Source organism: Bufo bufo, chromosome 3 (assembly GCF_905171765.1).
Source record: "Bufo bufo chromosome 3, aBufBuf1.1, whole genome shotgun sequence".
Taxonomy (NCBI): Eukaryota; Metazoa; Chordata; class Amphibia; order Anura; family Bufonidae; genus Bufo; species Bufo bufo.
Genome location: NC_053391.1, coordinates 95,900,865 through 95,914,329, shown reverse-complemented (window position 1 = coordinate 95,914,329; position 13,465 = coordinate 95,900,865). Strand labels below are relative to the sequence as shown.

Here is a 13,465-nt window from a genome sequence, read left to right as displayed (position 1 = left end):
AGAACCATGGGGAGAGAAAAGGTCAGAGTGGGGAATGCACAGCTTCCCACAGAACCCCAGACAAAAGAACCATAAGTCTTACGACAGATCCTGGACGAATACAGCCAGGAGCGGACAGTAGCAAACCCGCTGGAGTCGCCTGGCAAGCGGGCGAAAAAAAACCAATGTGATCAGGCGCAGACCAGTAACACGGGCAGAAGTCGACAAAACTGGTCCCGTCGGCCCCGGGCAACGTTGTCCCGTATCCACCCTAGCGGGGGAGTAGAAGGACAGACTGAAAGGAACCAAAGGCCCGCCCAGCATCCGCCAGATGCCAGGACAAGACAGGCTAAAGTCCATGCTGATGTAGCCATGTTCTACAGTCCCGGTGTGGGAGATCAAAGGACAATCTGGACCGAAAGGTAGTCCCCCAAGTTACCGAGAAGGTAAGTCTACAGCAGACCATTGACTTAGAATGGACCACGCAATCTGCACTCAGCGGGAGGACAGAACGCGTAGACTCGGTAAATAGGCACAGCTAATACAGCCAGTGTGGACAAGGGAGACAGTACGAGGCCAAAAGGAACACCGGAACCATCCACATGAACAACCATGCTCTCCCCAGAGGGAGGACAGTGAAGGAACAGCCTCTGAAGTCTGCGGGACAGAAGCCACATCGGAGTGATCTGTACCGAGCGGAGCCAAACAGAGCCGGCGAGATAAGGTAGTCGAGACAGAGGCCGGCATAACACCCTCCAATCGAAAGGAGGAGTGGGCAACAGGGAAGCCATAGGACAGCTCAAAAGCAGAACCCTGCTACACTGTGAGATGCCCGGTTCACCACCGCCTCGCAGAAGGCGAATACCCTGAGAACCCAAGGTGGAGGTCCTCCGGACCTGGGTAATCGAGCACCAAGAGAATTTGGGTGACTTTCCCCGAGAAAAGCGGCCCGCACCTGGTAGCAGATCAGACTGAAGCGTAGAGGCGCCAAGAGGAAGGACTCATACCACACTACATCCCGAAGAGGAGGAAATTGCAGCAGGCAAGGGAACCGCAGTCCTGCCAGAGCCAACGAAGAATTCGAGGGCGCTCCAGACAACAGCACTCCCGACCATGTGACCACTAACGCAGGGAAGCAATACCGCGGAAGGACGAATGGGCACGCATCTAGGAACCACGAACACTCCCTGGATGAAGGGCCAACTAAATGAATGAGTACCACCCAGCTCCGTGCAGCAGAGAGCAAGTAGAGCCCTCCGGGTCAGGTGGACAGAATGAACTCCTTAGAGACGAGTGCAAGGCTTGCGGCCAGCATCGTATCCCAAGAAAACAAAAGTATGCCGCAGGAAGCAGGTGAGGCATACGTACGAGCAGCCCGTAAGCAGTGAGAAGGCCAACCCACCTACAGGAGGAGAAGGCATAAACGGCCCAAACAACGCACAAGAACGTTCGCTTACTGCAAAAAGGTTAATTCAGCGAAAAAGGGGGCTCGCCACAGAGTGCCACAGCATGTACGGAATTGCAAAGTGCAACCTGAAAGGGAGTTATGCACAAGCCTAGTATAGCATGCGATGGAACGCAAGCAGTCCCCCCCGAAAGGGGGGAAATTGTATCTGGCAAACTGCAGTCTGCAAGAGTGCAAAGGCCGGTCCCAAAAGGGAGTGATGCCTAAGGCCGTACCTACTTCAGAGAAGCAGGACATACCCATAATCCAGCAGGAGGTCCACCTAGTGAAAGGGGAACATGCACAGGGTTATCCTAGCATTAAGTGAGTGTGCAATAATACACCCAACACTGATTTAGCGAGAGTGCTACTACTCTGCCAATGAAGGGGACATGTACAAGTCCAGTACAGCCATACAAGGACAGCCGTGAATCTCATGAGCGTGCCAAATTCTGCCCATGGAACAAGGGTGGTCACGCACAAGTCCAGCACCAATATCCAATGGGAGTGCAAGCGTTCCACCCATGTTAGAGGGCCATGCTCATGGCCAGCAAGGTATCCGGTGAGAGTGTAGCATGCCGCCCAGAAAAAAGGGGGGTAATGCACATGGTCAGCATCTCATCCAGGAGAGTGCGTTGCACCCGCCATGTATGGAAGTCATACACATGGCCAGCAACGTACTGGAGAGACAAACACAGTCAGTGAGAATGTGTGTAATGTCACCTGAGAAGGAAGGCATGCCCATGGCAGGCAGCGAATCCAGCGAGAGTGCGTACACCGCCCACGGAATAGGGTCATGCATATGGCTGACAGCGGATCCTGCGAGAGTGCAAGCACCCCGCCATGTATGGGGTACTTACACATGGCCAGCAACGTACCTGCGAGAAAACAACCACAGACAGAGGGATGTATTTATGCTGCCTGAATCATGCCTATGGCCGCAGCGAACCAGAGAGAGTGCAGCATAGTAACATAGTACATAAGTTCATCATAGCCCATCAGAGAGTGCAGCGTTCCGCCTATGGAAGGGGGTCGTGCACATAGCCATACCGAATCCGGTGAAGTGCAGTATTCCACCTAAAAAGGGGGGTCATGCACACGATCGGCAACAGATCCAGTGAGAGGTAGCGTTCCGCCTAAGAAGGGGTCACGCACATGGCCGACAGCGAATCCAGTGAGAGCGCTGCGTTCCGCCCAAGGAAGGGGTCACGCACATGGCCGGCAGTGAATCCAGTGAGAGTGCAGCATTCCGCTTAGAGAAGGGGGTCACGACATGGCCGGCAGCAAATCCATAGAGAGTGCAGCATTCCGCCTAGGAAGGGGGTCATGCACATGGCCAGCACCGTATCCTGAAGGTGCAGCATTCCGCCTAAAAGGGGGTCATGCACATGGCCAGCCGGCAGCCAGGGAGAGTGCAGTATCCCGCCTAGGAGGGGGGGGATGCACATGGCAGGCACCATAACTGCAGAGATGATGAATGCCTGCAACGAAGGGCCGCATGCACTTGGCCACGCCGTATCCTGGAAGAGGGCAGGAAAACTGCCTAAAAGGGGAAATGCCCTAGCACCGACACAGGTTGGGAGCGCAAACTATGCCGCCTGTGGAAAGAGGGCATGCAGACATGCAGCACTACTGATGAGGCTGCAGCGTCCTGCGCAGTCCCAATAGAAATATATATATATATATATATACAGGGAGTGCAGAATATTAGGCAAGTTGTATTTTTGAGATTAATTTTATTATTGAACAACAACCATGTTCTCAATGAACCCAAAAAAACTCATTAAATCAAAGCTGAATATTTTTGGAAGTAGTTTTTAGTTTGTTTTTAGTTTAGCTATTTTAGGGGGATATCTGTGAGTGCAGGTGACTATTACTGTGCATAATTATTAGGCAAATTAACAAAAAACAATATATACCCATTTCAATTATTATTTTACCAGTGAAACCAATATAACATCTCAACATTCACAAATATACATTTCTGACATTCAAAAACAAAACAAAAACAAATCAGTGACCAATATAGCCACCTTCTTTGCAAGGACACTCAAAAGCCTGCCATCCATGGATTCTGTCAGTTTTTGATCTGTTCACCATCAACATTGCGTGCAGCAGCAACCACAGCCTCCCAGACACTGTTTCAGAGAGGTGTACTGTTTTCCCTCCTTGTAAATCTCACATTGATGATGGACCACAGGTTCTCAATGGGGTTCAGATCAGGTACAAGGAGGCCCATGTCATTAGATTTTCTTCTTTTATACCCTTTCTTGCCAGCCACGCTGTGGAGTACTTGGACGCGTGTGATGGAGCATTGTCCTGCATGAAAATCATGATTTTCTTGAAGGATGCAGACTTCTTCCTGTACCACTGCTTGAAGAAGGTGTCTTCCAGAAACTGGCAGTAGGACTGGGAGTTGAGCTTGACTCCATCCTCAACCCGAAAAGGCCCCACAAGCTCATCTTGATGATACCAGCCCAAACCATACTCCACCTCCACCTTGCTGGCGTCTGAGTCGGACTGAAGCTCTCTGCCCTTTACCAATCCAGCCACGGGCCCATCCATCTGGCCCATCAAGACTCACTCTCATTATCATCAGTCCATAAAACCTTAGAAAAATCAGTCTTGAGATATTTCTTGGCCCAGTCTTGACGTTTCAGCTTGTGTGTCTTGTTCAGTGGTGGTCGTCTTTCAGCCTTTCTTACCTTGGCCATGTCTCTGAGTATTGCACACCTTGTGCTTTTGGGCACTCCAGTGATGTTGCAGCTCTGAAATATGGCCAAACTGGTGGCAAGTGGCATCTTGGCAGCTGCACGCTTGACTTTTCTCAGTTCATGGGCAGTTATTTTGCGCCTTGGTTTTTCCACACGCTTCTTGCGACCCTGTTATCTATTTTGAATGAAACGCTTGATTGTTCGATGATCACGCTTCAGAAGCTTTGCAATTTAAGAGTGCTGCATCCCTCTGCAAGATATCTCACTATTTTTGACTTTTCTGAGCCTGTCAAGTCCTTCTTTTGACCCATTTTGCCAAAGGAAAGGAAGTTGCCTAATAATTATGCACACCTAATATAGGGTGTTGATGTCATTAGACCACACCCCTTCTCATTACAGAGATGCACATCACCTAATATGCTTAATTGGTAGTAGGCTTTCGAGCCTATACAGCTTGGAGTAAGACAACATGCATAAAGAGGATGATGTGGTCAAAATACTCATTTGCCTAATAATTCTGCACGCAGTGTATATTATATTTTATTTTTATTTTTTTTTATTAAAAACACAGCCTCTCTGAGGCTAAAGGGGGCCACCATATAGGGGCACAGATAGTCAGGAAAAAGGGGGGGGCCAGCCATACAGGCCCATTGGGAGCCGGCCTGTACCCAAAAGGGTTAACATGGATCCGGCCTGGAGGGCGGCGCTGCGATCCCCTGGGGGCGGAGGAACCTCCCGGCGGGGAAAAATTCGCCCCTCCACCAGAGGCCGGAATTTTGCGGCCTAGCAGGCCGTGAAGCCGGGGTCTAAATTTGCGGCGCCCGGCATGTACCGCCGGAACCTCAGGCGGAGTGGCGCATCAAACCGGCCGCGGGTGCCCACCCCGCGGGCCGGTCGGAATTGCGGCCCAGCAGGCCGCGAAGCCTGGGCCACAATTTGCGGAGCCCCACCGACCGGCACCGACGGTCGGCCGGGGCCTGCTGAAGTCAAGCCCAAAGCCGGCTGCGGGAGCCCACCCCGCCGGCCGGAATGGCGGCTTGCCGGCCGCGGGAGCCCACCCCGCCGGCCGGAAGAGTCAGGGGCTCGGAATGGCGGCTTGCCGGCCGCGGGAGCCCACCCCGCCGGCCGGAAGAGTCAGGGACCCGGAATGGCGGCCTAGCAGGCCGCGGAGCCTGGGCTAAGATTTTTGCGGCGCCCGGTCGCACCAGAGTACCAATGTCGGCCGGAGGCGAGGCCTCACTCCACAGCCGTCAGGCAGGCCTTGAGCAACACTCCGGTAGGAGATGGGGGGGACCCAGAGACCGGGTGCCTGTGGTAGAAATAAACTATGTTGCCGCTTCTGTAGCTGGCTGTGGAGACAGCCACTGGCTGCATGTCTATGGGAGCCAGGCAGGGGGGGGGGGGGGGTAAGGCAGAAGGAGATTGCCGCTCTGCAGGTGCCAGCATAGATCCAGCAGGGGACTAGAGGCCCAGTATGGGGGTCAGGCACGCAGGAGACCGGGGGGGACGGGGACGTAGGGCTGGAGAAGCCTCTCTCTTACCACAGCCGTCTTCACCCTCGGTCCATTCCAGCAGGGTCGCCCCTTCAGCTACTGGCACCGTGATATAACAGCGATATCTGTTGTACTAGTGGCACAACTCCTTTAAGACTTAGATTCCAGATTCACTGAATTTACTTTAACCATTTGGATCATTAGGGTATTTGTTAGGTTGATTGCTGAACACGACACAATCGTACTGTTCACTTGTATTATTCCTTTCTCTGATTAAACTTGTCCCAGACTTTTTAGAAAGCCTGTTTCACATGGGCATATTATAGGTGCAGGTATGCACCCATATTACAGGCAACTGACCCAGCCGGACCACAGGTCTACTGACCCTAAAGCAGAGCATTATATGCCTCTATGATGCTGACGACCAATACCCTAAGCTACTGTCAGGATCGGCGGGGGATCGATAAAGAGCATTACTTATTTTACACCATTTTGATCCACTTTAAAAATAAATAAATAAATAATTAATAGGCCAGACATCCCCTTTAATTTCCAGCTGCTGTCTATGCCGCCTCCGGGGACTCCAAGATGGCGCACAGCTCGGGATGTGTAAAAGCTCAAGTTCCTGCGAATCTCGTGAGAACTTGAGCTCCTTCTCCCTGGCTAAGAGCGGGGCGCTCTGATTGGATGTGCTCGCAGCCAGGGAGAAGATAACCGCACCCAGGACAAATTCAAGTCCCCGCCTAGTTGAACTGAATCGCCTCATTAGCATATGAGGCGCAAAAACAAACGGGGACCACAGCGGACATGGAAAGGGTGCCGCACTGTAAGGTAATATAACAATTTCAATACATGTATCCTGTGAAAGGTCCTCTTTAAAGGGAAAGGTAGGTACATGCCGAGCTGATGGGACACAGATTTACTCATTTCTTAATTTTAATTTCAAGTTGATATAAAACAGGATCAAAGCAAAAAAAGATGAAGGGAGGAAATGCTTTTTTTTTTTTTTTTTTACATTTTTGTGCAAATTTTCTAGTTTTAGTTTTTTTAAAAATCATGATGAATAGCTGGAAGAATAATACCCTTTAATACAAAAGAGATTATACCCTATATAAAGATCCATGACATAAGTTTACAACACTTACCGCTCTGACACAGGATGAAATTCAGAGAGCAAAGACGGGCGTCTTCGAAGCTGTTGTTGCTGCAAAGCTTCAAAGTGAGCATTTCGGTACTCGGGGATAGAAAACTCCTAAAAATAAAGAAAACACATTGGTATAGTACATATCCCACTAGGCTACATTTGCTACAAAAAAATATAAATAAACTGAAAGCGGCATTTTTTAAAATATTTTTTTGGGGGGGGGGTGTGAACCAAGGGTTGGATATTTTGTGATTAGGAAGGGGGCTACACCTACTTAAATGGTATTCAGATGTAGACCATTACAGGTACATTAACTTCAATTAAGCACATTTAAAATAATTCTTCTTCAGACTCCATTTGACCTATTTTCCATAACTTTGTGGCTTTTTGTTGCCAGACAGAATAGAACATGACAGAATGCCATTTTGGGGATCGTATACCCCAATGGAAAGCCCAGCGGGGTCTTAAACAAAGTGTATACCTTGCCTTAAAAGTATAAAAATGTATTGCCCTACACTAATAAACCCTTTCCATGACTATTAAAGGGGTTGTCCGGGTTCAGAGCTGAACCCGGACATATCCCCATTTTCACCCAGGCAGCCCCCCTATCTTGAGCATCGGAGCAGTTCAAACCGGGCTCTCCTTAGGGCTGCCAGGCGGAGGCTTCCGCCCAGCAGTGAGCCCAGTGACGTCACCGGCACTGATGGGTGGGCTTTAGTGCTGCCTAGCCTGTAAAACGCTCATCAGAGCCGAGCGTGTGTTATTGTAAATAAAAGAGCCCTTGTCCTGCGCAGGGGAAGGGAGAGCATCGGATAAAATGCTCCGATGCCAACATCAAGGGGCTGTCTGGGTGAAATTATGGGTATGAAGGCTCTGAACCCGGACAACCCCTTTAACTGAATACAAGCTCCAAATTATATATAGCCATGGTCTATGGGCCACCAATATTATTCTTCCTTAAGGTAAATGCACATGTTCAGGATTTATGTGCGGACAATCCGCATCAATTGGTGTGGATTTTCTGCATGCCGATTTTCCTGTACCATTGAAGTGAATGGAGAAAATCCGGTCAGGAAAAATGAAACTGACATGCTGGGGATTTTAAAATCCGCACCGTAGGTCAAAATCCGCTCATCGTGTGCATGAGAATTTCAAATTCTCATAGAATGCAATGTACATGACCTACAGTGCGGGTTTTCTGCATGAAAAGCTGCACGCAATCCTGATCGTGTGCATTTAGCCTTATGCCTCCAAATACAGTCAGAAGTGTTTCCTACTGGAGTCGCATAGAACGGTGGGGGGGGAATGCACCGTGTTCAAGTAGATCTACCCCGAGAAATATTGCTTCTAGAGGAAACCCTGCACAATATGGTGCAATACTGACAAACCACGTGGCAACACAGAGGATGGGGCCATAGGGATTCCATGTACAGCTCTGCTGTGTGCATGAAGCATGTCCTTACTTTGGGAACATTAAATATTTGACTGGACTATGTAGGAAAGGATGGAAATAGTGTAGTAAGCGATGCAGGCAGCACTCACTCATCTTGAGAAATAATTTGTTTTTAAAAGCTATGTGTATACATGTCTCTAGGTGCCTTAATGTCATCAGTGATGCTATAGGTGGCACTCCTGGCCATGATGCCATAGTATTCAAAGAGGAGCTGTCCCCTCTCCTGACGTGTCCGTTTTAGTAACTACATGCATTCAATTCTGGAGCATCTATTCTTATCTATATGTTGTGACGTTCCTGTATTATTCCTGCTAGAAGTTTACAAATAAATTGCCAGCAGTCTGCAGTAAAGGTACTGCTGGGTGTCACCAGTATCTGATGTATCTGACTAAGGGCTCATGCATTCGACTGTGTGCTGCCCGGACCACAAATTGCGGTCCGCAATGCACAGGCACCGACCGTGGGGCCGCCGCATGCAGACCGCGGACCCATTCACTTGAATGTGATCCGCACCACAAAAAAGGAGTGCATGCACTACATTTTTTGCGGTGCAGAGGTACAGACAGAAAGCCTTCAGATCCGTGCCTCCGGTTCCGCACCGCACCTCCTGGATTTCTGACCCATTCAAGTGAATGGGCCCGCATCCGTGATGCGGGGTGCACATGGCCGGTGCCCATGTATTGCGGACCCGCTGTATGAGAGCTGCAATACGGCAACTTCCATGTGCATGAGCCCTCACTCTGTCCAATCAGTGCTGCTGGTGTCAGACTATGCAGGGACAGACCCCCAACTGGTAACACCCAACTATACCTCTATACCTTTACTGCAAGCTGCTAGCAAGTCATTCATAAACTCCTAGTACAAGTTGGTTGAAACAAAATTTCAACAAAAAATAAAAAATTAAGTTTCAGAGAAAGAATGGAGCAGAAAATGTCACTGAAGCAATGTAAACCAGTTTATATGAGTCATGTCCTTAAAGGGAACCTGTTACCTAGAAAATGTATATTAAACCGCCAGCAGTACCTTATTGCTGCCTGCAGCATGATTATAAAGGTGTCTGTGTCTTTTATGTACAATGCGCCAAAAGTCTGAAAAAAAGACTTTTATTCAACTGGCCCCGCTATGTAAACAATAGTCTTGAAGTCAAGGGGCAGCGGCTTTCTCGCCTTAAGTCAAGCGTGCCCTGCCCCTTAGTATTTGATTGATAGGATGTCTAATTCCTTCACTGCTGGGCGCTTGAGCGTAGTCTCACGCATGCGCAGGCTCCCATGTGCGAGTGCCTGATCATTGAGCCTATCTCACAGCGGATTGGAACAGTGCACAGGCGCCGGCACTGCAGGGATACAGCGCACGCGCAAGACTACGTTTGGTGAAGGAATTAGAATTCCTATCAATCAAACGCTAGGGGGCAGGGCACGCTTGACTTCAGGGGAGAAAACCGCTACCCCTTGACTTCAGGACTATCGTTTACATAGCGCACCAAGTTGGATGAAAGTCTTTTTTTCAGACTTTTGGTGCATTGTACACCTTTATAATCATGCTGCAATAAGGTACTGCTGGCGGTTTAATATACATTTTCTAGGTGACAGGATCCCTTTAAACTGAATATAAAGCGTTTAAGGCTTTAGGAAAACTGAATGTGACCATACACTGAAATACCACGAACCGTACAAAATAACCACACATTTCACAAGAGCAGAACTAGAAGACTGGAGGGGGGGGAACAAACGAGGAGACTCCAGAGTTAAAAATGCACACAATAGAAATATATTTTTGGCTTTCCCCCTCCGAGCCCTGTGCCCTTATAAATAGTACTTGTATCAGCGGTCAATAATGTAGAATATTTTAATGCTCGATTAAAGGAATTTGACGTTTAGCCTGTTAAAATAAACGGCCCGTCAAATCGGTGAAAGATAAATCCCTATAACAATCCTAAATTTGACCTTATCCGTATTCGCAGCTGCTGCTCGGTCCTGTCACAATAGAACGATCCTTTAATAAATCAGGGTTACATAACTCGGCTGAAACACCGGCCAGCAAGATCACTAATAGCAGCATGGGGCGAGCACTGAAGCAGAACAGACAAAAGCGCTAGCAGGCAGAACGCAGCTTGCCAAAACCTGAGCCCAGCCCCTGTAATGATCAGTCTAATCTGGGTCCTGGACTAGAGGCCTCAAACACTTCACACACAGAGGACTAGAAAATCAGTCACAAACTACAATTCCCAAAATGCTTCACTCCCTTCTATGAGAGTTACAAGAACACATGCTGGGAGTTGTAGTTTCACAACAGCTGGAGTGCCGAAGGTTGCTGACACAACTATGGCTGCGGACTCCCACCAGCTGCTGATTGACAAATTCACTCTTGTGCACATTACATAAGGGAACTGCAGTAATCACAATTATTTAACCCCTTAGTGACCAAGCCAGATTTTAGAAATCTGGCACGTGTCACTTTAGGCTACTTTCACACTGACGTTTCTGGATCCACTTGTGAGATCTGTTTTAGGGCTCTCACAAGCAGCCCAAAACGGATAAGTTCAGCCCCAATGCATTCTGAATGGATAGGGATTTGTTCGGAATGCATCAATTTGGCTGTGTTTGGTCTCCGTTGCGCTTTTCAGGCAAACCCTAAAACGCAGCTTGCAGCGTTTTGGTGTCCGCCTGACGATGCAGAGCCAAACGGATCCGTCCTGACTTACAATGTAAGTCAAAGGGGACGGATCCGTTATCACTGACACAATATGGTGCAATTGAAAACGGATCTGTCCCCCATTGATTTTCAATCTAAGTCAGGACGGATCCGTTTTGACTTAGACTTTTTTTTAAAAAGAATAATGCAAATGCGTCCGTTCTGAACGGATACAAGCGTTTGCATTATCGGTGCGTATCCATCTGTGCAGATACAAGACGGATCCGAACCAAAAGCGAGTGTGAAAGTAGCCTTAGCAGAGAATAACTTTGTAAACCTTTTTCACATCAAAGTAATTCTGACACTGTTTTCTTTTCACATATTGTACTTTACTTAGGGAACTTTCACACTAGCGGCAGGGGACTCCGGCAGGCTGTTCCGGCGGGTGAACAGCCTGTTGGATCCGTCCTGCCGCTAGTTCACTGTGCCCCCGGACTGCTGAACCGTCCCCACTGTCTATAATTGGGGCAGGGGGGGGTTTCGGTGGCAGCACACGGCGAGAGGCAGCCAGACTAAAAATACTGCCTCTCAGCATGTGCTGCCGCCGGTGCTCTGCCCCTATTATTGTCAATGGGGACGGAGTGGCAGTCCGGGGGCACACGTGAACTAGCGGCAGGACGGATCCAACAGGCTGTTCACCCACCGGAACAGCCTGCCGGAGTCCCCTGCCGCTAGTGTGAAACTAGCCTTAGGTGGTAAAATGTTATCGATACAATATGCGTATCTTTATTAAAAAACTTAAACCTCTATAAAAATTTGCAACAAATTGCCATATTTTCCCATTTTCAACTGCAATATTTCACTAAAATACTATTCAAATTTTTATCAGAAATATATTTCCACATCATGAGGCTGCGCGCCAGGCACAGAGGCCATGAGGCTGCGCGCCAGGCACAGAGGCCATGAGGCTGCGCGCCAGGCACAGAGGCCATGAGGCTGCGCGCCAGGCACAGAGGCCATGAGGCTGCGCGCCAGGCACAGAGGCCATGAGGCTGCGCGCCAGGCACAGAGGCCATGAGGCTGCGCGCCAGGCACAGAGGCCATGAGGCTGCGCGCCAGGCACAGAGGCCATGAGGCTGCGCGCCAGGCACAGAGGCCATGAGGCTGCGCGCCAGGCACAGAGGCCATGAGGCTGCGCGCCAGGCACAGAGGCCAGTCCTCATTAAAGAAACAGGTGATGCTACTATCATCTGAGCTCCCATTTAGAATCACACATATTCTCAATTAAAGTAATTATAACTGTTGAGGCAATCCAGCTGGTTAAACACTTACCTGACAAATAGTTTGTATGGTTTACTTACCAGTCTTTGAGTATGTGCTGCCAAAGCAAGCACCAATATTGTCATGCAGCTTCTGCCAACACTTGCATACGGAGCGTTGGTAAGGAGAAAAGAAAAAGACCCCATTCTAGCTGCTGACTGTTTCAACTCCATTAAGGGACAGCAGATCTAAGCTCCATGAACCCATAGCCGTCCATAGTGAGGTAACCACCAGCTGCATTACTCACTCATCAGGGTTAGGAGCAAGCCAGAGGGACCCACATAAGGGGTGTACTGCACAGCCACTTTATAAGGTAGAAGGATGAGGATGAACCCACCGATCCAACCCAGGCCATCAGAGAACCCACCTATAGGCTCAGACTCCGCCAGGTGGGTTCCGGGCCACTAAGGGACCTCTTTCCCGAGAGGCGTTAGCAAGGCTATTCGAGGTCTGGAAGGAGAGGCCGGACACACCCCGATCCTAGTCCCAGCCTTAGGCCCTAAAAGTTCTTGTAGAATCACTTAAACCCTAGAGCAGTTAACCTCTGCGCCTAACCCCTGTAGGGACAGGAAGAACACTGGTGGGTGGAGGTGGGAGGGACCTTTTAACCTCTGTTTCCTGTCCCAAGAAGCAAACTGTGTGGCGTACAGATTAGTCTGCTGCACAATTAATTCCAGGACTTTATTGTCCACAAATAAATAAAAAAAATCATAAGGGGTAAAATAAGGGTTGACGTCCACATTAATTTGGGGAGTAGATAATAATTGGGGTACTTGGGGGGGGGGGGGGGGGAGAGATTAGGCAGGAAGGAACCCATGTAGTAGAAGGGACGGGACCGCTGGGTGGTGAATGCGATGAGGTGGCGACTTCCATCACCAAAGGGCTATGGGGTCTGGGGATGGAAGCGGAGCTAGAGTCCTCACTATCTGAAAACATTTCCGCATCTGAAGCGGTGTCAGATTCAGAGTTTTGAAAGCATAGAAATAAGCTCAGAAAGAAAAAAAATAAATATATATATCCCACCCTAAAAATTAAAAGTAAATGTTCGTTAGTGTCAGGACGGACCCTAACAGATGCCCACTGACCAACTAACATATGGACAGCAACAGATGGCCTCTGAACGCCAATGACAGACGGACACACGTAGGGCTGAAACGATTACTCGATTGAATTAAGTAATTAGACACAAAATAATCCTCGATGAAGCGTTTGCTATTACTCTCCGCTCCGTACCGCACTGTATCCTGACACATCGTCAGGTCGGCAGTGCAGCGCGCAGAGAAGATG

At 49.1% G+C, this 13,465-nt stretch overlaps 1 protein-coding gene across 8 annotated transcripts in view; it reads right to left on the bottom strand.

Annotated features, from left to right (window-relative positions):
* NCOR1 (nuclear receptor corepressor 1) overlaps positions 1-13,465 on the bottom strand; it is a 206,427-nt gene that overhangs the window by 136,945 nt on the left and 56,017 nt on the right. For all 8 annotated transcript variants that reach the window (XM_040423363.1, XM_040423371.1, XM_040423365.1 and 5 more), the window contains exon 3: positions 6,776-6,882. In XM_040423363.1, the coding sequence (XP_040279297.1) occupies positions 6,776-6,882 (107 nt within the window). The remainder of the gene's footprint in view (positions 1-6,775; positions 6,883-13,465) is intronic.